Source organism: Pararge aegeria, chromosome 3 (genome assembly GCF_905163445.1).
Source record: "Pararge aegeria chromosome 3, ilParAegt1.1, whole genome shotgun sequence".
NCBI lineage: Eukaryota > Metazoa > Arthropoda > Insecta > Lepidoptera > Nymphalidae > Pararge > Pararge aegeria.
In genome coordinates this window covers 5,153,681-5,181,428 of record NC_053182.1, presented here as the reverse complement: position 1 = coordinate 5,181,428, position 27,748 = coordinate 5,153,681, and the positions used below count along the sequence as shown (strand labels likewise).

The following is a 27,748-nucleotide window of genomic DNA, read 5'->3' as shown; positions in this document are numbered from 1 at the left end:
ACTTCAAACAACACTTTCATCACTATACAAGGTAATTTGATAACGCGGTACCACTAAACAATATAACCATAACCGATCCATGATTACCATTTCTTGTAACGTATATAGTTTTCATATAAAATATACCGAGCAATTTACACATATTACGTTTTTTTTTTTAATTTATTTTACGGCCATGGATTCAAGTCCTTTAAGGCCTTTCAAAACATTTTAGCTTAAAAAAAACTAAAATTATACCGAGCAATTCACACATATTACGTTTTTCTAGTTTTAATGCGTACTAAGTGACAGCCAGACCCATAAGCCAAGACTGATGACAACTGACAAGTATAACAACACATAGCGCCCTCTGCCTATAGTTTTCGGTAATAATGCCTATTCTAATGACGTGACATAAAATTGTTAGATGTAAGTGTATGCTTGTAAACGTGTATGTTAATTCTAATTTTAAAAATATCTAGGAGATTGATCTTCTCTCTGTTATAGTAATCCGTGACCTATTGACCATAAATGTACATACAGGTGATTTTATGATTCTCAATATAGATTTTTTTCTAAAATTTATTCGATTACTCTTTCTACTTGTAGAACAATTAATTAATCTATTACATAAGATAATCGGACTGCGTAAAAAAAACAAGGTATGCAGTTCGATTCTAAGCATGTAAAACTAGAGCCAATATTATGCTCAAAAATGCATAACTAATTTTTTTTTTGTAATTACATCGCTTAAATTCGATATTATATAACGCAGGCCGATTATGGATTGTTGTCATAAAAACAATCTTCAATCCAACTTGTAGTCGCAGAATATTAAAAAAGTTTATTAGATTGTTACACAAACGTTGACACCTCAAAAGTTATCCTAAAGATGCAAAGAAGTTATGAAACATGTAGACCATTTAATGTTATGTCTAAACCATACATTTATAACACATAGAAACAGCATCAACAACATCTTTAATAATAATACTGTACTTAATTCATTAACAATATTCATATTCGAGGCAACGTTATTACAACATTCAATCTCATCCAACGAAGAGATAGTCAATAAATAGCTTATTTGCAATAGTGAACAATTGAACATATGACCAAAGTTGGTGCTCACTACTAGGACAGTCGCGTACAAGAATTAAAATACCCTTTAAAGGGTATACAATGCCTATATTTATAAAATTCTTGAATTGCGGCCGCCTGAGTTTGCACGAGGCTTTGGACACTTACGGTCGAATACTAAATAGTCAATAAACTGTGAAGGCCATCTTAAATATTAATTGACTGTTTTTGGACAGTTACCCTAAAGATAGAATGCCAAAAACTGTATTGAAATTTAAGGTCCTCTTTAAAGTTTATTATATACTAAATTGCAATTTTAACTAAATGAGGAATCACTTAACGCATAATATCTCCTTAACTGTCTATATTTACAAAATCATATCGCTTATACTCTTTAGGAAACGTAAAATAAGCTTTTATTTCAAATAGGAGGTACACTTATGTTAAGATTGTATAAAAATAAACCTTATTCTATCATGGGACTCTTTTTAATTAAGATAGGAAAATAAAAAAAAACCTATATAGAAAAGATTCTAAATTCTCAATCATTTTATTGCAAGAAATGCATTATGTCTTATTTCTTCCAAAACTACCGCAACACGCAAAGTAAACGGCTTTCTATTTTAACTATAACAATTTTGCTAATGAAACAATTAAAGAAAACCCCTAGTATGAATTTTATACGCTCAAAATCGCAGCCGACTGTGAGTATAGAAACACTGTAACATGCAAGTCTAATGGACCTAATTTTCAATGAGCATTAAATTTCATTTGCTCACGAAAACTAGTAAATTCTGTATGGTGCAATTTATATTTTCTCTAATCTTATACTCCACACAAAGATCTTCAAAATTTACTCTCATCGCACGGATCGTTCCGACACCGGAGCATCGAGAGATGTTGTCTTTAAAATGAACAATTGCTAAGTCACTGTAAATTCTGCGAAGTAACACCTGCTTCTATTCAATATTATACGAAGTTATCACCATCCCCTTACAATTATGTATACATATTATACGTATGAACGCTTCATAAGTGCCTGTGATAGGCCTACATGAATAAAAAAGTTTTAAATTTGAATTTATTTAAAAAGGCGATCTTCCTCGTTCTTAAGTCAAAGAACTCCGCCTACAAAATTTAGACAAATGTGTGATAGAGTTTGAACCGTTGAAATATTATGCCACCTCTTCATAAAAGGACTATTAATTTCTATGTTACAAATTATATGGCAATATTTCTACATATAATCGAGATCCGCTACTATTTACTGATATACAAATTTGCACGCTTAAGAAACAGATTTAAAAGTGTCCACGAAATGAAGTTTAACGTGAATAAATTAAATTTTTATTTGACGGTACAGTGTTTCGTTACTCGACGATTGCGAGTATTTGAATTTCGTACTAAGGGTATTGGAGGTATTTCGGTAAAACACCATTACCTACGTACTTGTTATAAGCTGCAGTAATGAAAATCGTTTATTATTTATTAATAATATGAATCACTGTTTTTTAACTATGCCCCTTTTTGTTGGCATGAAGTGTACAAAACTACACACGCACATAGAATAAAACTAATATTAAAATAGGTCAATGTTTGCTCCTGACTACAAACATAGAGCAATTCCATGCTTGTATAATTCGCTTAAATAACTTCTTGGAAGTTATTCATAAATCACGCATAAGATTTTCTTTAATTATATGACAAAATGATAACTTCAAATATTAGTCTCGTAAAATTTTCAATAAAAAATATTAAAATAAATAAGCACACAATGTCAAAAAAATAATGTTTGGCGCTGCGTTAACTAAGCCACTTTTTTAGACAAGGTACAGAATTAATCTGCAACAAGTAGTAATTATTTTATTGTCATAAAAGTATTATGAAAACACGGTGGGCAATTTTGAAAAGTCCTAACTTTTTAATGGGGTGTTGAGGATTAGCAACAGACATAGTTGCCATAACAGGACATTGCATCCACGATTTCCTGTGATGGTGCCCAGTGTCATTATCGGTGTTTACAGTCAGGGCTCTGAAAGAATAAGTTCTGAATATATAGTCATACAACAAAAATAAGTTGACATGACCTTGTTGACGCAGTTTCAATAAGTTTTTTTCTTAAATTTATTCATAAAACATCAGTTTGAGCAACGCCTATACATTGCACGAATTGTTGGTCACATGATTATATCATACTGCAAAATTAGACACTAAAGGAAAAAATACAGTTAAGAACTGATACACCTTAATAAATGCTATAACAAACAATTTCATTCTAAACACCAGATGTGTTGTAGGATTTATGGAGTTCTATAATTGTCTACTATAATTTATTTATTTTATAATTAAACAAATCACACAATTGTTCATTTCATATCAATTCATATGTACAAAGCATTTAATTTAAGAGCAAATATTTAAACTATAGGATACTTCCGACCTCTAGACTCAGTTTAGCAAGCATACAGTTCAGAAATAAACCGATTTGCGCGGATCAACACTTTCATTTTGTAAATTGGGGCAGAAAAAATAGTGCCAGACCATTTTTTTTAAATTGAACTTGGAAATGAAGGACACTAGAAATATCAGTTATGTAACTGATAGTACTATTAATAACTTATTTATCTGGTTTATTTTTTTTCATCAATATTGACATATGTATTTTAAATTTTAATTATAATTATTAAGATCACACATCTGACACACCTTATCGAATATAATTATACAATCAGTATGAAGCTCCAACAACATTTGTGGTTGTCACTTAGGATGCATAGTCGTAACCGAACTGTATTTTTACTACACTTTGCCACAGTAAAAAGACACTTCTCGGCCTACAATGTCACCACACAAAATATATCAATTTTAATTTTTGCTTAATTTTTTTCTATATAGACATTATATTTATTTACTTATAAGTCCAATATCAATGAAACGACAAGTTTTCTCATTATTCCCGTCACTTGTGCACATCACTTCAGCAATCCACAACTTGAGAATATTTTAAAACACTAATCATTTATAAAGCCTGTATATATAATAGAGAAAAAAATGGACCCAAAATCTTGGTTAAATACTTGTTTTATTAACAAAATTTTGCTACTGCAACTATCAGGTCCGTTTTAACACAACTTAATATTTAGATGTTGACTCTTGACATCTATGCAATCTGTAAAAGCCATAAACTGTTGAGATCTATGAAATCTGTGTATAACACTAACACTATGCAGACAATAAATAGCTTTACACTTTTTTCGTAGCAAAAACTGCATAAATTTGACTAGTAATTGCAATAACTGGTAGAATTATTTTGGGCATAAATTACACACCATTTGCATTATTCAGACATTCAGTTCATGTCTTTTCAAACATTTTTTTTATGGTGAAAAGTCAAGTTCTAGCAATAAAGCTTGAGCCCTAAACGGGCCCGGCTTTCAAGAAAACAAATACCTATGTCTCCTACTTATGTAATACCATGAAACTTGATTATCCCCGTATCCTAAACAGGTTGAACCATTCTTGTTTGACAATGAAGACTCAAATGTTTACAATACCTCGCTGCCTAATTCTGTTTGACAACCAGGTTTTTAATTATTTTTACATCTGCAAGGAATACTAAGCTTCATTTGGCATTACTACGTAATAAAAGTGATTTTCTTTGTTGACAGTTGTTTGTATTCTCAGGAACAAAAAAATATTTTTCTCTAGATGGTGTGTGAAAACAGTGAGAATCTTGGTTTTTCTGGCAACATACTGGGAGTAAAACTGGTATAGTTGACCTCCCTAGCGCAGCAGTGAACGTTGTGGTTTTAAATGGAAAGTCCCAGGTTTCATGCCCAGGAGCAGGGGAAATTTGGGAATTCATTATACATTGATTTTTCTCTGGTCTGGTCTACAGATTAATGCTAATCTAGGATTTTGCAATTTATAGAAGACTAAAAGGCTTATAGTGTTTTCAATCTGTAAGTGTAAGTTCTAATTCTAGCAAAAGATTTTTTGATTTTTTAGGTCTGTGGTGATTTAACAATGCTACTTTCACCATTTCAAAATTAACGATGTCTTTATCAAACTTGGTTGGAGTGCCTTGAACAGTTATTTTAACTTCACGTTGTATAAGTTACGAATTATCATATTTGTATGTCTTTAGAAGTAATTATTTACACAATTTAATCATCACTATCGCTAGTGTTCACTTTGCACTTTGCGCCAAAACTTTAACGTAGAATAGTATTGCCATAGAATAGTCTACAGCCAATCGCAAATATTCGCTAATAATCACAGTTTAAACACCACTTTGCCAATTCACCATCACACAGCCAACATTGGCTGAAATCGCAGTCCACAAATAAAGTCATATATTGGATTGGCAAATCTTCTTAAACGCAGCTTTGAGCTGGAAAACCGGATGCTAGTCACCCTCTTCAGCCGGCCTCTTATAGACTGGCCCGAACTTGACCATGTACTTCTTGACAAACGTTTTGGCTTTTGATCTGACGGAGTCTGTGACTATTAGCTCTTCTACTGAACGACAGTGCTTCAATTCTTTCAGCATCACGAAATGGGTGAGCTGGGAAGGAAATAAAAAATATGATTAATACATTTCCCTTTTACAGTAATAACTGGCAGACCAATTAGATGGCCCACCTGATGATAAGTAAAACTGGGCATGCGAGGAACACAGCGGCTTGTGTCTTTCAACTTGATGCGTAGGTGTTAAGCGTCATGTGCATTTAATTAACTTGAAACTACACCATCAGACCGGAACACAGAATTGCAACAATACTACTTAGCGGCAGAAATAAGTATAGCGACAGAGCTCGTCTGGGGAAGTACTAGTAGTACTAGTAGTACTTCCCCAGATGAGCTCTGTCACAAAAAGTGCTTCTACTACTAACATACCTACTACTACTACTACTAATATTATATATGCGAAAGTTTCTCTTTTCATTTGTTTGTTTTTTTACCTATGTCAACCGCAATATAAATTTGACAAAAATATTTTTAAATTATAGTTTACACTGTTAAAATATCATCATACAAAAACAGGAATTAAAATTTGTAATGTGTGCTAATCTGATAAGCTCGGTGACTATATTCAGATAATCTCTCAAACATAGAACTATAAAAAAAAGCCTGCCAAGTGCGATTAAGACTCGCGCTCGAAGGAGTCTGTACCATTATCTATCTATATATAAAAGGCAAACGTGACTGATTGACTGATCTATCAATTATTCTACTATATTCCACTTGACGGATCGCGCTGGAATTTTGTACACAGATATTTATTACAACGTAGGCATTCGCTCAGAAAGGATTTTTAAAAATTCCAACCATAAGAGGGTTAAATGGGGGATGAAAATTTTGTATAAAATCCTTCATTTGTCAACTCATCCATGAAACTTTGATTTTAGGTTTTCGATTAAAAATAAAGAAATACGCGTTTCACAAAAATTAAAAATTCCAACTCCCAAAGGCATCAAATATATGAGGATGTAAATTTATATCAAAGTTTCAGATTTTTTAAGTAATTTACGTTCATATTTTTCTTTTAGCAGCAAGACTTTTTTTAAGCCTTTTTAGTTACATTTACCAAATCAAAAATTGAACTTAACGTGAGCGAAGCCGCGGATAAAAGCTAGTTGTATATAAACGGCAAAAAATACATATCAGTTGGTACACTTAAATATATGTTTAACTGTTTTTTAGTATTTGTTGTTATAAATATATGTACAGACTGACGGTCGGATAGCGGAGTCTTAGTGATACGGTCCCGTTATACCCTAAATATAAAATTTAAACATAGAAATAGTTGAGTCAACAGCAACAGTCTGAATATATATTCTCACCTTCCTAGCCAGGTGCTTGAAATCTGCGGTACAAGTGATCCTCCCAGCTGGAGCGTCAGAATGCCTGTACGGGTTCAAATGTTGCACCATGACTCTGGCCATGGTACTGCGGAACACCTCCTTGATGCGGCGAGCAGTCTCCTCAGGGTCCACCTGGACCGGCGCTGGTTCTGGGGGGAGATCTGGCGATTCTTCCGGTGGTGGGGAGGATGGTAGGATAGCTTTGTCAACTGCCCCGTCGTCCGAATCCGTGTCAGAGTCGCTGTCCGTCTCATCGAGTTCCACGAACTGAAAGGCATAAATGAATTATGTAATAAGGCATGAAATTACCGTTGTTATGCATTGAATTGACATGAAACCATAATGGTGTGAGATTTTCGATTAAAACTTTTTCCAAATGAGAGAGGTTATATATTAATTAGTGACCAGTCAGCTGATGTTATGGTTGTCATGTTGAGTCCAAGGCCGTGCGTTCGATTTTGCAGTTATAGGAAGCAACTGGAAAATCTTTGTGTGATGACAATGAATGTTTTTCAGTGTCTAGGTGTTTATGTAAAAATTATTGTCTCTATATCTATATTATGCCCTCTATATCTACAACTCACCTTGAGCTCCTTATGCGAGATCTCTTTCCCTCTACGTTTGGCAGCGCTCAGCAGTCGTACTTTCTGAAGCAACTTCTCGCGACGACGCCTAAGCTTTTCTTTGGTCTGTTTATATCGCTTCACCTCCATCCTACCCGCCAGTTTGTCTTCTTCAGTTCGAGGCTGCAAGTTTTGTATTTAAAGATAAAATTTAAAAATGAGACTATATATACTTTTAAACACAGAATTAAGAATGTACAGAAACCGCGTACACTACTAATATTGAACCATCGAAAACCACTACACTTTAGAATGGTTTCTCGAACAAATGATCAGTCACTTCATACTGTTTAGCAGATGAATACACAACTTGTATAACTAAAAAAATGAATAAATTTTTATTTCTTGTTTTTATTTTATTTTTATCTTTATATTTTAATATTTGGGTTTATACCTTTCAATAAAGATTATTTACATTTGACTACAGATCACGTTGTCTTGAGTTTTATTTTCGAGGCGTGCCAAGATGGTCGTTAGATACTGGTACCAAACTGATGTTCAGAAATTGGTGATGTAGTATTTATTTATTTAATTTATTAACTCATTACGCATAATATAAATCACAGGTCTTAATTTAAAGGTGTAAGCATAAACTCAAAAGAATTTTTCCGTACACCCAGCTGTTGACAAATTTTTGCTTTGTTAGTCTAATAGATTAATATATTAACATTCACAATAAATGCTACAAAATCGTTACTTATTCACATTACCATTTAGAATGAGGGTAGGTCGACAATGATAAATGTAAAAACCGTTTGTTTACGTTCCATAATTTATATAACTCAGTAGTATTAGTGCTTCACAATGCACAATTGTTTAGCAATTATGCATTGGCAAGTCTACATCTCTTGAAAATGTAAAAGGACGGAATGTAATAAAATAAAAATCCTTTAAAGGAAATTGCATACAATTCTACAATAAACTACCCATTGACATCTTGGAGATGTCTCTTAAAAGTTCAAAGTTTGTATTAAACGTAAGCTTATAAAAAAGACCTATTATAGTATAAAGGTAAATACGTAATCTATAAAAAAAGCCTGGGTATAAATTATTGTTCTAAACAGGTTGTTCTTCTAATAATTTTAAATGCAATGTGAGATGGTGATAACAAAAAAAACACCTGGCTAAGTTTGTAGTGGGCTTCTTCTTAGACCAGGACGCGTTTGGGACCCTCGCAGCTTTAGTTTGAAGTTTACAAATATGGTTATCGCCATCATCTCACAATTGTGCAATTCTCATGTAATGTACGCATCAAAAGTGCCATCTATGGCGCTACTTGTATAAAGATATTTTAGAGTTTGACTTTAAATTAGGCTTGCTATTCTTCCGCTAAGTAACACATGCTTCTAACTAATGACTATTTTTCAGATTTAATTCGAAATTTCTTATTTTAGAACTTTACGGTTCATTTATTACTTACACTGATTGGCCTTTCGGAGACGAGACCCGGTCTTCGCTTTCGGGGCTTGATATTGACAAGCGCGTGATCAGGTATCAAGCCGTTATCAGAATCTTCTTTTATTACTGCAAATCGATATTATCAAATTATTAAATTTATAAATTATATACACATTTTAATAGTATGGTGTCACAAAACAGAAAACAAAATAGTATTCTTTGTTGCAATATGTTGAAGTAAATCCCCAGGGCTTCATCATAAGCTTTTAAGCGTCTCAGAGTTGAGCACATATCTCCTCTCTTACAGGAGCGAGGGTTTTGGAACATAAACCCACACTGCTGCAATGCGGGTTTCATTTTTCCACAGAATTATTAGCGTATACGACAAATCAAAATTTTTGGAAAAGAAGGTTTATTTGTATGTATTAACAGAACTTCTTTTGGAATCAATTTTATTTGTCGGCTACGCTCATTCGGCGGTAAGGAGTTTGTAACCATCAAAGTCCTCTGGACTCAGCTGGTCACTGGCATATATTTTCCGTAACATTACCGAACATTTTTCAGACAAGATTTACTTTTTTTATTTTTTTTATTTCACTATTAGTTAGCCCTTGACTGCTATCTCATCTGCTCGTAACTGACGATACAGTCTAAGATAGTAACGGGCTAATCTGTTAGTGGTATGGCAGTTATATTAAACCCATACACCTAATCGGTTTCTACCCGACATCGTATCGGAACGCTTAATCGCTTAGCGTCACGTCTTTGTCAGTAGGGTGGTAACTAGCGTCGGCAGAAGCCTCCCACCAGACCAGACCAGAGAAAATTCAGAAATTATAAATTCCCAAAACTCTCCTGCCGGGGATCAAACCTCCCTCTTAAATCTTGTATGCTCACTCCTACACCAGGGAGGTCAACCAAACTAATTCGGCTATTCCAGAGGATAGCTTTAACTACGAGATAATAACACAGTACAATGAAAAGCAAAACTCATTTCAATCTAAACAGAAATAACTGAAAAATAAATAAACTCCAAGGAAACGAAATCGCAGCAAAAAGCTAGTTTGAAATTATTAATATAAAGTCCATTCGTTTAGATACTTTGTACTGAGTCGACTATCAAAGGACACCGCGTGCGGCGTACATCCGCTAAAGGTTCTGTTTGTTGACTCAGGCAGTTTTATTTTTCGTACCTGATGTAATACCTACGTCAAACGTATGTTATGCTATGTATTGATATTTTAGTATGGATTCAGAACGTGATGATGTTTGATCCTTTTTATAAATAGGAGAGGACATAAAGAAACCCAACACTGCGCGTGATGAAAAATAGTGTCTATTTTACTTTTGTTTATCTACTTATATAAATAAATAGGACAGGACATAATGAACCCAACACTGCGCGTGATGAAAATTAGTATCTATTTTACTTTCGTTTAACTACACATATTTTTCATTAAAATTTTCCTTTCACTTGTCTTTATTATTTTTATTCGTATGAATTATAATACCATAAGAATAAAATAGGAAAACAATTTATTTAACACAAAGGACTCGCATGGATAGCTTAATAAAAAAAAAAGAGAAAACATAAATTTTAAATGCCAAATTCTCCTGCCGGTGTACGGACACTATGAAATTGAACAGACTTTACTTAAATTAGGTAAAATTCACCTTCGTAAATCCCGTTGACACCTTCAACTACTTTCCCCTTCGTCGGTCGGCTCATTACTGAGTCTTCTAACGCGGCCACTGGTTCAGCCTCTTCCTCTGAGGAACTTTCTTCTGCTAAAGAAGGAATTAACAAGTAATATCTACATTTCATCATCCGCTATTTCTTATACAACATCGCGTCTTGACGCCAAAGCCATTTTGCAGTATTTTTTCTATCATAAAATGCGATGATGTCTGACTATTGTACTTGACAAGATGGTATCGGCCTAACTACGGTATCGATTTGATACAAGGCATCGCAACGGAACGTATTGTGGTAACTAGCCTCGGCCGAAGCCTCCCATCAGGCTAGCTTGGGCAGGAAACATTTTCCCACTATCCCGAGCATTTGCCCATAGGTGGAAATAAAATAGTCACCACCCCTTTTCTTCCTGCGGGTGTCGTACGAGGCGACTCAGGAAATATAACAGTGAACGGGCAGCAGTGTTCTCAGTGCTACCATCTACAGCGACTAACCCGTCTACCCAGCGTGGTGATTACGGGCAAATCATCTCGGTGGGAGAGGGTTTTAGTGCGGCTGTGGACTGTAATAGGCTTTTGATGATGATGGCTCATTAGTGCGTTGCACAGCGCACAATGCGTTATGACATATAATACATTTGGAGAACGACGCAAAGTCGACGCAGCGCACAAATGAGGCAGAGCTCTTACCTGGTGACCCGGACGGCGGATCCGGCGGTTGCCATTGCGGCTGTCGCAGCTTCACGTGGTAGTAATATCGACGGCCTCGCTCGTCGACTGTGGTGCGCCACATTGTTGGTAGAACTGCCTCTTTGTCGTCTTCTTCTATCATTTCCACCTATTAGTAAGTTTTTTTTATTCACTTGCATTAGGAAATTAGGCTCGGGTAACACTTATTAGGTTATTTTTTCTCAAAGCGGCCGGAAAAAGATGGATGAATTTTCATCCATATCTGTCGTTGTCTATCGGCCAGATAATATGATTTGACAAAATGTGTACCATTGGATAGAAGAAGGATATATTATGAAGAATCTGTATGGTGAAATTTATAATTTCTTCAATCCTTATACTCAGCACCAAAATGATCTTTGGCAATGTACCCTCTGCGCACACAGGAGCATCCTGAGATGTTGACTTTACAATTAATAATTGTTAAGTCAACATTCATTTAATAAACAACAATTATTCATTGTTAAGTCAACATCTCCTGAGAATGCTCCGGTGTCGGGAGCGAAACATGCATAGCATATGCATAACTTTCTCTCAGATCTGAGAGCCAGTTAAGCTTTATTCTCATAAAATGTGTGCCACTGAAGACGTTTTTGAGAAAAGTCAGTTTCTGTAACTATTATTATATAAAATAAAGCTTAGATAAACTTATGTGATAGTTACCTCGGTGTTGGAAAAAGGCAGGGGGGGCGGCTGAGCCAGGCCGTGTGGGTGTTGGGGCACCGGGAAGGGCAACTGTTGCCCGAACATAAATCCGCCCATACCGAACCCGCTAATTCCCACCATGCTGCAAATTAATTAATTCACACATTGATATTGTAAAAAAAAAATTTTTAGTCTAATATTCTTTATTCATGTCTGTTACATGCAATTATTAAGCTTTTATACATTTAGGTTTACATAATTTCGCCAACTGAAACATCAAGCTACGAGAGTTCACAACGCGCCTAAGTAGAGCCCATAACAAACTTAGCCGGGTATTGTTTTTTTTGTTTTCACCATCTCACTCGATTAATATTTAGCTATTTTATTTTAATTATTTTTATTTTATTTATTAGGTTTACTTACAAACACTTACACTAATACAACCGTTTTTATAATTTTAACTATTGTATTTAAGTGCAATGTTTTTTTAAAAGTAAACACAGCATATGAAAATATACAATAACACCATAACATGAACAACAAAAGCTATGAAGTTAAAGCATTATACGCAAACACCACTCAAGCTTTTTTTATCGTTTGAATAATCCTTTATATTATAATAGGATTTTTCTATAAGCTTACGTTTTACATAAACTTTGAACTTGTTGAGAGACATCGCAATATTTCATTCGGTAATTTGTTATAAAATAGTTTACAATTTCCCTTGAATGAATTATTAATTTTATGTCGCCTAGTTAACTGCACAAAGAGTTTATTTTTCGTTCTAATATTCATATCGTTACAGTCCATTTTCTTTTTAAATTGTGTTATATTTTTATGTACATAAATTAAATTTTCAAATATGTACTGTGGCACCGTCAATATTTTTACATCTTTAAATGTATCCCCTAATAATTTATACGACGTAGTTCTTATAAAACATCGATAGAGTTCAGTGTGTGATGACTTTCAGCTCTGAAACGTGGTCGCTTACTATGGGCCTTATAAGAAGACTCAGTCATTCAGAGAGCAATGGAGAGAGCTATTCGGAAGTATCTCTACGTGGTCAAATCACAAATTAGTATATACCGTGAAGAACTCCAACATAACTCAACTAGTCGCGAAGACGCAGTGGCAATGGGCGGGTCACATGGTTCAGAGAACGATTGTGGTTACATACACAACATTCAGCTGAGTCAGTCAATCAATAGCAGTAATTTTTATTTATTGGCATGATCCACAATATATATATTTCTGCATGCATATCTTTGTCGTTAGCATCGAAAGATGCAACGACAAAAAGCATGGATGACCTTGAGACAACTAAATCTACCCGTTCTGCTGAAGTCTTTTACGTGTTTTACGTTGCTTTGTGCATTTAAGTGTTTTACGTTGCTTTGTGTAACATTGCGTTGGATTCATGACAGTTCATAAGATTTTAATTTGATATGGGTATCTTAAAGGACATATATATATATATCTTTTATAACATATACATAACTTTACACAGGTCGCATGTTTAAATCTTGTCGGTTCCGAAATTTTCTATATGCATTATAAATTTTAAAATATTCACTTACTTAGGCTGAGGCATACAAAAAGGCTGCTGTCCAGGAAAAGGTTGGCAGAACCCAGGAGGACCCTGGAACTCCCCATTTGGACCGATCCATTCAGGAGGCATATCGGGAGGAATGACTCCAGGCAACATTCCAGGAACTCCAGGAGGAACCATGGGCACTAAGTTCGGACCGCCCATCAAGTTTGGTGGGTTTCCCATCAAGTTTGGTGGATTGCCCATCAAATTCGGTGGGTTGCCCATCATGTTTGGTGGACCACCCATCATGTTTGTCGGGTTGCCCATCAAGCTGGGCGGTCCACTCATCATGTTTGGGTTACCGGCCATCATACCTTGTGGGAACATCTGCAAGAACACAAATTATCGTAACATTGAAATTAGGTTGTAATGTAAATCGAGCAGGAATCAGACACCGCGTTTTCATAGATAAATAAATAAATATACTACGACAATACACACATCGCCATTTAGCCACAAAGTAAGCGTAGCTTGTTTCATGAGTACTATAAATACTTATATTATACATATGAACACACAGACACTGGAAAACATTCAGGTTCATCACACAAACATTTTCCAGTTGTGGGAATCGTACACACAGACTCAGAAAGCAGAGTCGCTGCCCACGGTGCCAATCAACCGTCGAAGATGAATACCTTATAAGATTTATTCACCCTCTGCGCGTCTTCACTAACGATGAACAAGGCCCGAATAAAGAACGTCAAATCTAAGGAGATTTCTAGGTACTCATCAACTGTCTTCCAAGTTATCACGTAAGAGTAGGTGATGTGTTTTATTTTTATGGACATCGCCTAAATCATTGGGCATTCAGGCAAGTCCTGGTTTTAATCATTTACATGTGATTACATGAAGCCTTCTAACTCATATTGGAGCATATTGGTTGTTCTACTCTATATCTCTCCCCCATTCGAAATGAATCCTATGCTCAGCAGTGCCAAGATAAGGGGGCGTCCACAAATTACGTGAGTTGTTTTTTTAATTTTCTGGACCTCCCTCTCCTCCCCCGTCCCCCCTGGTGAGATGTCGTGAGATTTTATAAAACCCGCTCCCCCATCCCCCGATCTCAGGTGAGATTTTTCAAAATGTGGGTTTCATACGTAAACGCGTTGGATTGTTATTGTAAAAAGACCAATGGATCAAAATAGTATAATTTTTTTTTGTTTCAAATAGAAAAAAAATTGCGTATTTGCCGAGACCCCCTCCCCCCCTTAAACATCTCACGTATTTTATGAACGCTTCCTAATAGGTAATAGATGATAATACCTGCGCAAAGGCATCCGGTGGCCAATGAGAGAAGTGAGGTGGCCAGGGATGTTGCGCCGGTTCTCGGTCCCTCTGGCGTCGACTCTCGTCCGCCGCCGCGGCCGCTTCCGCGAAAGCCCTTCGTCTTTCCTCCTTGCTAATGGGCGGTACTGCCGCTAGCACGCGCTCGTTCATTCTATAAATTAAAAAAAAAAAATGTTGATACCAGGTTACCTAGCATTTTAACGGGGAGCATGTCTTTGAATCATTTTAAATCTTCGGTAAAACATCTAACAGCCCTGGACGTTTCGAGTCATAATATCACAGATGTGTGATTTATCAAATTTTTACGAATTAGTAGCACATTTTTTTACTTGGTTAGTGAAAAAGTCAATGTTTTTTTGCTTAATGTCCCATGAAGCATGAATAAAAGTGACGGATCATATTTTAAGTAAAGACATAAATGTTATAAATTTATTTAATATAACTTAGTTGGTAAAACAACAGAATTTAGACAATTTATCTGCTAGATTATACATATGTCTCAAAAAATAAATTGCTATAAGTGTTGTCTTGAGAAGTAACACAAACATTGTATTCGTTACATACTAGAACTTTAATGTGCAAATAATTGGGCAGTTTACCCTACACTCCTTTATTCCACGTAAATGGATTGGAAGTGGTTGCCAACTAAAAATAGGGCCACACAAGATAAACTACTCTTCCCAACGTATCTAGGGCTAAACTTTACGTTTTTCCATAAAAATCTTGTTTGGTGATTGAAGTAAAAACAAGAACTTAAACTATTCTATAGAACATTATAACATTATAATAAATAATTACTTCAGTTATTCTTTCTAGTAATCAGCTTCCTTACCGTATACTCCTCCTAGCATCTGGGCTGCTTCTTCGTTTTCTCCTGTCACGGTCGTCTCTTTCCCTTTCGCGTTCTCGTTCTCTTTCTCTGTTTCTGTCTCTTTCCCTCTCGCGTTCCCTTTCCCTCTCCCTCTCACGTTCCCTCTCTCTATCTCGATGTTCTCGCTCATCTCGCCTCTCTCGATCCCGCTCGTCTCTTCTATCTCTCTCCCTATCTCTATCGCGATCTCTCGTACCACTGGAGTCAGCCGCACGCCTTTCCACGTTCGCTTGACGTTCGTGTTCTTTCATTTGCTGGATTCGCTCTTTCTTTGGGATTTTGAAGACTTCCTAAAACGATTACAAGACAGACCTTATGTGAGCCGAGAGTGAATTTTATTACGTACACATACTATAGTTGAATTTAATTTCGCACTTCGTTTCCCTTTCGTTCTGTGTATTTTGAAGTTGCTGATTAGACAGAAAAAAATTACTTGATATGCCACATAAAGGGACAGTTTAATAAAACATAAACTTTATTTCTTTCTTAATACAAACGGTAATTGCTAAGTATAAGCTAGAGAAAATACATAAATATTTTCAATTTTCCCCTAAAAAAATCTTTTTCTGAATAAGTAAACCTAGTAGAGGTTTACTTATTCAGAAAAAGATTTTTTTCAAGTAACCTTGAAAAAAATAAGACTCATTATTGTTTCACGTGTTTACCTTCAAACTCGACCATCTCTCAAGCAACTGATTGCACAGGTCCTTGACTTTTTCCGATATTGCTACAGTCTCTTTGGTCTTTTCTAAAGTCGCAGCTTCGTCTTGCGGCGTTTTGTTTGGTAGCTCTATCGGCAAACCTAAAAAAGAAGCAACTCATAAAATATCATAGTATGTTAAATGTCCACTAATCAGCACTGGGCCAACATACAGAAAAATAAAATATCAGAATAAGTTAATGTTAAAGACCGCGTAAGACGTCTTTGCGTGCCCTCTGCACGAGCATGAGAAAGGATAATTTTTTTTTTTATAAAGGCAGTTCAAAAATAGCAAGTATCAAGTAATAGCCTGTTGGAACAGAAATCTAAAACTGTTTTACTGAGTATTATGAATCTGTGTAAAGTGTTATAATAAATATATTACGACAATACACACATGGCCATCCAGCCCCAAAGTAAGCGTAGCTTGTATTATGTGCACCAAGACGACTGATGAATACTCTTATGAACAATATGCATATAAACACCCAGACACTGAAAAACACTCATGCTCATCACACAAACAGTTTCCAGTTGTGGGAGTCGAACCCACGGCCTTGAACTCAGAAAGCAGGGTCGTTGCAAACTGCGCCCATCGGCCGTCCGATTAATTGTACTAGGTTTTAATGTACTAGGGCATAATAAGAGATGAGTATACCTGTCGCCTCATCAATCAGCACAGGATCGGGTGCCGGTGCGTTGCTGGCGCTCAGCCATCGCTCCACGATGGTGAAGAATCGACTCTCCTGCACCATCGTCTTATTCGGTATCGGCAGACGGTCCACGGTTAGAAGCATTTCGAGTCTGAACAGAATACAGTAGCCTTAGTACAAGATTATCAAGAAATTATCACCATCCCCTTACAATAATGTAAACATATATTTACGAACGCTTCATAAGGCCTACATGAATAAAGAAATTTTGAATTTGATTTGCTTGCTCGCATTTGAAGATTCGTGTTCGCATATCAAACTCGGAAATATATATATATATATATATATATATATATATATATACGTCAAATTAAATTATAATGGATGTTTTAAGAGTAGGAAATCCCGTATTTATTTTTACTTTTCTAGTTTTGTAAAAAGCCCTAGCTGGTGAATTACACACAAATTTGACCTTTAACATAATAATCATAAAATCCATTTTTAAACATTAATCTTCTTGTTTTGATATCTGTAGATATTTTAAGCACAATTTATTACCCATTGCTGGGCAAACCAGTTATTTCTCATAGCTGAGAGGAATCCATAGCTTAGATCCAAAAAATGGATAGGACTCTGTGGCTAGTTACCACAAAGATGTGCTGATAAGGGATATGGGTTTAATATTACTGTCATACCCCTAACCGGTTAGCCTGCTACCTTCATAGACTGCATCATCACTTACCACCTAGTGTCAACACTTCTACACCTAAGAGTCAAAGGCTAATGTGTTGTGGAGTCAAATTAAAAAATAGACTCCCCGCTGCTTCAATGTTAGTGATAATAAACGGCACCGACGCGCAACGTTCGGCTTAACGTGCTCAATTTTGGCCGAACAAGGGATCTCTGGGTAAGATCCTGATCTTATTCAAGCACTCAAAACTCAAAATTCATTTATTTCAAGTAGGCCTAATATAAGCACTTTTGAAACGTCTAGTCTTTCTGTTTGTGGTGACTGTACCACCGGTTCGGAAGGCAGATTCTACCGAGAAGAAGCCGGCTAGAAAATCAGCAGTTGCTCTTTTCCAACATCAACAATTTACATTTTACATTTTAACATTCATTTTACTATCTTGTGAGAGATGAAAGCGGAGCCGGATGCTTCCAAGTAACCTTGTCATTACGAAATTCATCAATGGTATAGTAACCTCGCTGTAATAAATGTGTTTTAACATATTCTTTAAACTTATGCATTGGTAGGTTCAAAATTACCTTAGGAATCATATTATAAAAGCGTATACTCAATCCCACAAATGACTTCCGTACCTTTCGCAGACGATATGCAGATGTCACTAATTTATGACCATTTCTTGTAATTCAACTGTTTATATCCAGTTTTTGATTATACTGTGAAATTAAAACTACTACTACTGTCTTACAAATACTTTTTAATTATAAATACTATATTATTAAAACAACCTATGAGTTATTCTACATGTTTCTTTCTGTATTTCAAGATAAGCTAGGGTCATAACTTATAGGTGTTAAAAAAAAGGTGAAGTTTTCGTTAAACATTCTAAAATCATACTAGAAAATACTTACTTGAAGGCAAGAGACGCTTCGACACACCAAGGCGCCAAAAGTCGCAAGCCGCGATAGTCAAGGAAAAGTCGCCGGCACGGTAGGTGCGAGTCACGCAACAGTCGCAGCAGAGCGGTCTGCGCAGGTCTTGTCTTAGCACGCACCACAGTACGCGACAGTCGCAGCGTGTGAGCTTGGTTCTTCACTCCCGTTCGGCCTAGCGCTTCCAGGTCGTCTTCAATCTATTGAGATTCCAGAATAGATTATGTATTGAAGTTGTAAACACTTCGCTTTGTCTAATTTAGGATAATAATTTTGACAGCTCACTATAGGTAAAATAGGTTCATCAAAGATTTGTGGTCAGATTATATCATTTAATATTTAATCTCTTTTTAGATAAATTCAGTGCCATCTTTTTGCATGCTACACGACGCGACGGGCAATAATCATGTGTGATGATTTCTAATTTTAAAACTAAAGTAGTTTGTTGTTAATCTAAGTTTTTTGTAACTTATTTTTGTGTAATTTTAACATTAACTAAAAATAATAATATTGTAATAATTGCGTTAAACGAATGTTCGATTTATTTTATTTCGAAGCCGATTTCGATTGTTTGTGGTTTCTCTTTATGCGTGGCATTGGTTTGTGTGGGCGGTGCCCATCAATGAAGTACGAAATTATCTGTATTTTTTTTATACCGGAACAAAATATGAAACTTTACGGTGCCAAAATTATTATCCTAAATTAGATAAAGCATAAAAAATTATGTGCGATGAAAATAATATTTACATAAAGACTATAAATGCAAAAGTTTGTTTGTTTGTTCTCCAAACCACCTTGACAAAATTTTGGCACATATAAAGCTTGGACATAGGAGACTATTTATCCCAGAAAAGCACCAAGGTAACGGGAATTAAAGATATAGCCTTTGTATCTGAGTACGTACGTAGGCTTTAAAGCTAAGCCTATCTTGGCGCGATTTTGAAAGCTTTAATTCCACATGTTAAAAGATTAAGTATAATAATTGCACTCGAAAGATAAATATTGCCGTAGCCCCCTTCAAACCGCTTCAAAACTAGACCAATCTTGGCAAAATTATGCATAAAGCTTTAATTCCACAGGTTAAAAGATTAAGTTAATAATTGCATTCGAAAGAGTAATATCATCGTAACCTGTACTCCAATACCGCGTAAATAACCATGTTCAATATCACGTAAGTGCTTTTTTTATTAGATTTGTAATTACACTTTAAAAAAGTAACCTTATCCCAAGTTATATGGAGACGGCATGTCTTCTTCAAACTTGAAGACTGGCTGGTGGCTTTTGTTTTGGCATATTTTTTACGACTAATCAAATGTCTGACGTCAACCCTGAATTCTGTCACACTTTTGAATGTTTCTTATAGTGAAATAACCACCACATTTTGCCAAATATACAGAAGTAATCAGAAAACCATTTCTCTAAATAGTATGTTAACAATGTTATTCGCCTAGGAGTTTTTTAACATTGTTAGTAATGCGGTATGAGAGAATCGATAAGATTTATTCATATATACAAGACTGCGATAGTCAAGTAGAATTAATTATTATTTATCTGTCCGTTTCTCGAAGGCAGAGGTAAAAACTTGGATGACATTTCTTTATCTTGTTAACCATTGCCATAAAATAATATAATGCTTACATCAGCGTCCTGAACAAGGTCGGGAGCCTTGGGCTTGTATTTCCTCTCTCTTTTTGGCTTGCGTACTCGCGGTCTATCCGTCTCAACTCCGGCCGCCTTTTCACTCGCGTCCTCCGATGATTCTGTAGTTCCCAATTTAGTGGTAGATACGTCCTCCTCCTCCTATATATAAGAAAATATTGTATTGTAGTTTATGATATCCTGGTAGTAGAAATCATAAATAGTTTACTAAACTATATACTACGTTAGATCCAGTTTTAAATTAATGAATGGATTAAATTTAAACTGTTTGATTATTCTACAAGTTTATGAACGAACGATTTTTTTAGTACGACTATCTTATTGTCAATATAAACAAATAAAATAATTGAATATACTACGACAATACACAAATCGCCATCTAGCCCCCAAAGTAAGCGTAACTTGTTTTACGGATACTAAGATGACTGATGAATATTTTTATGAATAATATACATTCAAAAAACCCACTTGTGGGAATCGAACCCTGAGCCTTGGCCTCAGAAAGCAGGGTCGCAATATATTCAATGAACATTTAAATTTTCGAAAAACAATTTACCGCAATGCATTGAAAGTGTTTGCAAACAACTAAATTATGTTGTGATTAAAGTAAGAATTTAGACAATAGAGGTTTTTGTGATGATATTTTTTTAACGGGTGTTATAAAAATCCTAAGTAGAAGTAACAGGAATATGTTTGGATGTTTATATTTCTGTTTCTTTGAATAACTCTTTTAGCATAAAAAAAGTGAAAAAACTTTTCATTTCAATGCGAAGCAATAATAGTTCGATACTCGAAATGATCTTTACGATTGCGTAAGGACACACGTCATTCTCATGGTTACCAGCGATTTTATCTTGCCGCATACATAAATGAGAGATCGAAATGATCGAAAGCCTTGACCTACTTCTAAATAAATTCACACGTGACACAGATTACATGTACGTAAACCAGTTTCATAATAAGATGAAAAAATCATCATTATCATCATCAACCCCTGAACGGCCCACTCTAGGGCACGGGTCTCCTCTCAGATTGAGAAGGGTTTGGGCCGTAGTCCACCACGCTGGCCAAGTGCGGATTGGTGGGCGAAAAATAATAATTTATTAAAAAATTTAAAAAAGTCGTTACAGAATTAGCTAACGCTTCGGAAGTTACTTCAATTTTAATTAAGCCGGAAGCGTCCTCATAGTGAAGACGACAGACGACTTCGACTTCACTTTCGGGGCGCCGAGGTCGAATCCGAGCTCGCACCTCTAAGTTAGGTGCGTTTTAAGCAATTGAAATATCATTTGCTTCAGCAGTGAAGAATGACATCGTGAGGAAACCTGCATGCCTGAGAGCTCTCCAAAATGTCCTCTAGAACATTTTGGAGAGCTCTCAGGCATGCAGGTGTTTGGAGTCCACCAACCCGCACTGGGCCAGCGTTCTGAAAAACTACCTTGATATGATGATATAATGGATTGATATGATGATGATGTTACTTATAGCACGCTATTTAAACTGCGTTCCGTAACCAAGTTGCGACGGGTAGCAACGCGGGTCGTTCCTGAATATTTCATAAGATTCAACACACGTCACTTGGCCTTGGTACGAATCCCGAACTATTCATAGGTTTCCGTCTTTAATATTCTATTGTCGTCGCGACCCTATTGAATAGATATTAATCTGACAAGTTTCTAAGTTGAAAGCTAGTTTAGAGGCGAATTTTTAAACCTGAATCGCCTGCCTGCAAGAGTTTTGATATGGCTGCATTTTTATTTTTTTTATTTTTGTAATACTCTACAAGTTAGCCCTAGACTGCAATCTAACGTGGTGGAAAGTCATGATGCAATCTAAAATGGTAGCGAGATATCTGTTAGGGAGTGTGGCAGTTATATTTTACCTATACCCCATTATCTGGTTCATGGTAAGAACCGCACCAAAGTTAAAAATTCCCATTTTCCGTAACATAAGACAGTTTCTGTCTAAACTGATCGAATCCAAAATTTCCTAAGAAGATTCTAGAACTTATATTAGATACTTATAATTAAATTGTGAAAAAAAAAACTTTGTCATGTAGGGTGGTAACTAGCCACGGCCGACGCCTCCCACTAGATGAGACCAGAGAAAATTCTAAAATAATAAATTCTAAAATTGCCCTACTGGGAAACAAACCGTTAAATATAAATTTACCTCCTCGTCATATTCGTCATCGGAGTCGGGCTCTGCACCGATCCAACCGCGGCAGTTCTCAGCACCGCAATAGCAACGCTGGGCGACTTTACTGTAACCGGACAATGTTGTACGTTAAAACCCTTAGCTATAGGGCATGGTACTAATGACGAATGTTTCAAAATCGGGTTTTTTCTTCCTTTTGAAAGCTTCCACTGTGTGCACTACATAAACGGTTAAAGTGTCGATAAAATCATGCATAACAAAGTTATTCCCCGTAAGTTCTAAAAAAAAAGTCTGAGACATCATATTATTATTTTTTTATTATTCAATTATGTCTATCTTTAAAGGTTAGCAGACGAAGTCGCGAGGGACCGCTAGTATAAAATAATATTCCTCTCTTCTTGTCTTCCATCTATTCTAAGGGTTATTTATTATTATTTTCATTTTGGACAAGTTAGCATTTAAGGTAGTTCTCTCCAGTGATTGTAATGCTACAAGTCCAAGATGAAGAAACAGTGCGGTTTTAAAAGAGGTATGGGGGTTCCTAATACTATTCTACATCCTAGTCACAGATTTAATTTGGCTTTGCAGATAAAAACACAAAAGTTAACAAGGTCTTACTATTTTCCTAACATAAGACAAAAACAAAACTGATCGTGAGAAGAAACCAGAACTTCCAGAATTAAAGTTACTCAGAATTTAATTATGTGAAAAAACTTACCCAAACCGTTGAAACTGATAGTCAAACGTAATCTCCTCCCCAACAGCAATATCCCTTTTACTGAAGAAACCTATTCTCAGCTCTCCATTCACCGTCCATTTCTGAGTCTCAGCATTAGGTTCGCACGAATGGTTTATGAACCTCGATATGTTGCCTTTGAGGGTTGCATCGATAACCGTATCGCCTTTTAATGACATGAAATAGTGGTGCAGGTTATTCTCATCTGAGTATGCTTGCGCGCGTTTGTAAAATTGTTCGTAATCTAAAACTTCGCCTACGTATTCCATAAGGAATTCGCCACTGCAATATAAGAGGAAATAATTATAAATTAGTGGTATAAAACAAAAAAAGATGAAAATCCATCCAAATAAATGAAGGTAAGTACTATTCCATATAATCATTTTTGGGTAAAATCTTAAAAAATAGTATAGAATAATGGAAAGTAAAGAACTTTTCGTCGAGAGGAATAATTGAGAGGACATGATACAGAGAATGATCTAGGTAATTTTTAAATCAAAATTCCACTCTTTAAAATTCCATTTCACCCAGAAATGGAATTTGGAAAGTTATATGCGAGATACATTCTTATTATCACGAGTAATAAGAAATTGTATTCGCTGTAATAAATTTGATCGCAAAGCAAACGCCGTGCGCACCGCATTTCCCAGTAACGTTCAGTGAGAACTGATGACGTAATTTGCATTTTAAGTACTGAACTAGTGAATAAAAATACAACCTATATATTTCTATGAAGTATTCAAAATTATATCCGCCAATTACAAGGTAAGGATGCGTTCAAAATGAAGCGAAGCGTAGGTGTACAGAAATAGTCCAATCAAATCATCATTATGTAATATTACCTTGGAAATATCTCTCACACAACCACACATGGAACACACCCTCAACATTACAATCCGGAATCAGTCTACACATGACCTTGGATTGAAAAGGTTGAACTGAATTAACCTAATATAAAAAATACTACATGTTTTGAATCTGTTTGAAGTCAAAGTCAATGATTTAATTGATCCCTCATTGATCTACCATTGGCCAGCTGGCAATCAGCAGTATATATAAATTTGTTTCAGTGACAATTATTATATACTATAATATTAATATTATTTTGCTAATGCATAGTAAGTTTAACATACAAATTCGCATTTAAATAAAAATTTCGCAAGTCGAAAATCCTGTCTATACATATTTGAATTAATTTACAACTAAACATAATGATTAATTAATTATCAGCATCATATCCCACTATATAACCCACTACAAGGCACAGGTCTCATTCCATAATGAGGCCACACTGGCCAAATGCTGTATGGTGAACTAGATACACCTTTAAGAACATTATGGAAACTATGCAGGTTACCTCACAATGCTTTCCTTCACCATTAAAGGAAGTAATATTTTAATTACTTAAAAAATATTTTAACAATTAAACAACTTTTTAGGTTTATATAATAAATGGACATTATGAAAAATATTGAAAGGCTAGGTTACCCCACCTTCTTTGCCTAAGTTGTAAAATTATGCCTAGAATTTGTGTTCTCTAGGTAATACAACATAACACACAAATCTTTCAAGCAAAGAATATAAAACTTGAAAGCTATTAAATTATGATGGATCACTTACGTTGGGATTTCTGCACTTGCCTCTACACCACATCCTTTTTTGTCTGCATAAAACACTTTCAGTGCTCCAATTTGCTTTGTCTGAAACCTCCTGTTTGTACATCTGTCACCGACAGGGCATCTTGAGTTACTGAAATTTTCAATTTATTTATAATAACTAAACAGCAGCAGAATGAAGATAGCAGCAACTGCACACATACCCAGCATGAAGAGTTCTGGCCCATTTTAGCCCCTTCTTTAATGCATGTACCATATTTGTAAAATTTGTAATATCTAGTCTGACATAGGTCTCATCCATTTGCAATAGTGTAGCTTACAAGTGAGACTAAATCTAGTCTGACATAGGTCTTATCCATTTACATTAGTGTAGCTTACAAGTGAGACTTAAAATATACAAAATTAAAAAAAATCCCAGATCACTTGCGTTGTTCTCTGCATCATTCAATTTGGATTTTAGGTAACAAATTTTGTAGAATTACACTCAGACAGACTTCAATGTAGCAATGTGGCTTCATAAACAGCTTATTTTTGTACTCTCACTTAAAAAAATCTTTGATATATTGAATCTAATAAGTTTAGTTAAGAATGATAAAAAAATTGTACTCACCACTCAATCATCAGCAGTCTGTTCAAGCAATCTTCCCCACAAGCAAGTTCCCCTCTCTCTAACTCATCTCTAGTCATGAAACAATCACAAATCATCTTCTTTGTCTCCTTACTTATCATGCGATCACACAAATACTCATTCTCTTCTAAGTGTTCATATTGACTCATTCTTTCTTCAATTATCTTCTCATAAGCCTCTTTAGTGAGGGGTGTATTAGGTTTTTCATCTTCCAATACTTTCTGTTCTTCTTCTAGAGGTGGTAACTTTGTTGGTAGGCCAGGACTTGCTAAAGGGGAGTTGAGAGGAGAGTTTGCACCCATTTCCAACTCACTAGATCTCCTCCATCGAGATTTAACTTTAACAGGCATTTCTGAAGGAATTGGGAAATGTAATGCAAGTGAATTACTCTGTAACCCATCACAAGACTTCTCCTGGCTATCGGATCCCATTTCCTCTAACTTCAACTTTGTCTGTGTAATCAACGCTTTTTTCAAAGGAGTTTTCACTAAGCCAAAGCCTTTTGTCTTCTGTTTCATTGTGCTAATAGTTTTAATCCTATTAGACCTTCGCACTCCAGTTGGGGAGGACTCTGCTGAATCATTAGAATTATTTTGATTCTGTTCTATCACTCTAGATGAATTACTATCATCAGACAATGTGGAGCTTGGTGTGAGACTGGGATCTGGTCTTATCAATATATCACAGGAGTTTTGTAGATCTGGAGTACCACAAGGTGGTGTCCTTAGATCAATTATATCTGATGGATAGTCCATTGGCGAGTTAGGATTTGATTCAATTTGAATGTTAAGGTTGGAAAAATCTGTTTGAAAATCAACATCTTTACATTCTTCTTCTCTTTTTGTCTCAACTAGTGAACACTGATTTGGACTGTCAATGTTAATGTTGTAATAAAGCTCCTGGTGGTCATCTTCAACAATTTGGACTATTGTTATAACTTCATCATCATCATTGTATTCCAAATGCTCTTCAACTGTCAACTCACGTGGCTCTTCATTCTCATTTTCAGAATTATTTATTTCCATAACAGATTCCGTCTGATCTTGTATCTGATTCTGAACATTATTTGTTTCTTGTTCTACTGAATCTATACTTTCAATATCTGGTGCAGTCTTCTTTTCAATTATCTCTGCAATATCATCACTCACACTCTGTAATTCTTTTTGTAAAAGGGACATTGTACATTCTTTTTGTGACTGAATAGGTGACATTTCTCGTGAGATTCCTTGCAAATTCAGAGGGCTGGGACAGGCCCCACTGTTTGTATCAGAATTATTGTCCATTGCATTTGAGTCAGACTCTGAACCGCAATTTGGATCTATTGTCCTTAATTCTACACTACTATTAGTTTCACTGTCACTACAAACATCATATTTCTTGAATGCATCGTTTTTACTGAACAAACATCTATATTTGCCGAACTTTTTATGCAATGCTACAACTGGCACTAGATTTAATTGAGCAGTTTGCAAAGTGCTTATATCGGATTTATTCACGGTTTGGGCAGTTGACGGAATTTCTGCGCTCTCGGTTTCCGGGGGCTCTTTATTTTCGCCAGGTAATTCAGGAATGATAGCAGAAGAAGCGGAGGTTTCGACCTCGCTCGCGTTGGAAGCCTCGCCTTGTTTCCCGCGCCGTGCCGACCGCCGCGAAGGGACTTTTGTTGACGGCTTCTTCCTTTTTGCCATTATATGCAAACGTAAATAAAATTTACACAGCTACGACAAACATCGAAACATGCTTTGAGGCAAAAACAATGACCTCTTTCAATCGTTACTAGTTTGTCAATGCCATGTTGTTATGATGCATGCAAACCCCATAATTTGCTTGTACCGCCTTATCCCTGTCTAACACGGCAAACTCTGTAAAAATTAAACCATTTAATACACATAGAATTACCACCGGTGCATTTCCCCTAAAAACTTTAAAATCAAGTAATATTGAATACATACCATTCCTGACATAAAATGTAAAGCTATCATCTACTGTTGGAGAAGAGATCACATTAAATTAATGTATGTCACAATTTTCTTTCACAAATAAATGGAAACAGTAAAATAACTAATTCATCAAAAATATAAATCCATCACTTTTTTTTTATTGGCATCAGCAATCAATCGACAATCAAATCTCAACAATCGACCATCATTTTGAATAGTATTTTAATCTATGACCAAGGCGAGATTATTTTGTTATGATGTTTAGGTT

The 27,748-nt window shown here is 35.6% G+C and overlaps 1 protein-coding gene across 2 annotated transcripts; it reads right to left on the bottom strand.

The window, feature by feature from the left end:
* Window positions 1-194: 194 nt before the first annotated feature.
* Window positions 195-27,591, bottom strand: LOC120637361 (histone-lysine N-methyltransferase SETD2). Of its 2 annotated transcripts, none has more exons than XM_039909174.1 (19): window positions 27,493-27,591; window positions 25,523-27,402; window positions 24,917-25,045; window positions 23,279-23,578; window positions 22,576-22,666; window positions 20,383-20,544; window positions 18,724-18,944; window positions 17,130-17,275; window positions 16,437-16,573; window positions 15,733-16,061; window positions 14,877-15,051; window positions 13,597-13,937; window positions 12,035-12,158; window positions 11,333-11,480; window positions 10,622-10,735; window positions 8,970-9,073; window positions 7,511-7,672; window positions 6,906-7,193; window positions 195-5,626 (listed from the first exon to the last, which is right to left on the bottom strand). In XM_039909174.1, the coding sequence occupies exons 2-19, from the start codon at window positions 27,226-27,228 to the stop codon at window positions 5,468-5,470; spliced, it is 4,836 nt and encodes a 1,611-aa protein (XP_039765108.1). In that variant the 5' UTR covers window positions 27,229-27,402; window positions 27,493-27,591; the 3' UTR covers window positions 195-5,467. The 2 variants fall into 2 exon arrangements, with proteins under 2 accessions (XP_039765108.1, XP_039765109.1); XM_039909175.1 differs by having other exon boundaries at window positions 10,622-10,732.
* Window positions 27,592-27,748: the final 157 nt, after the last annotated feature.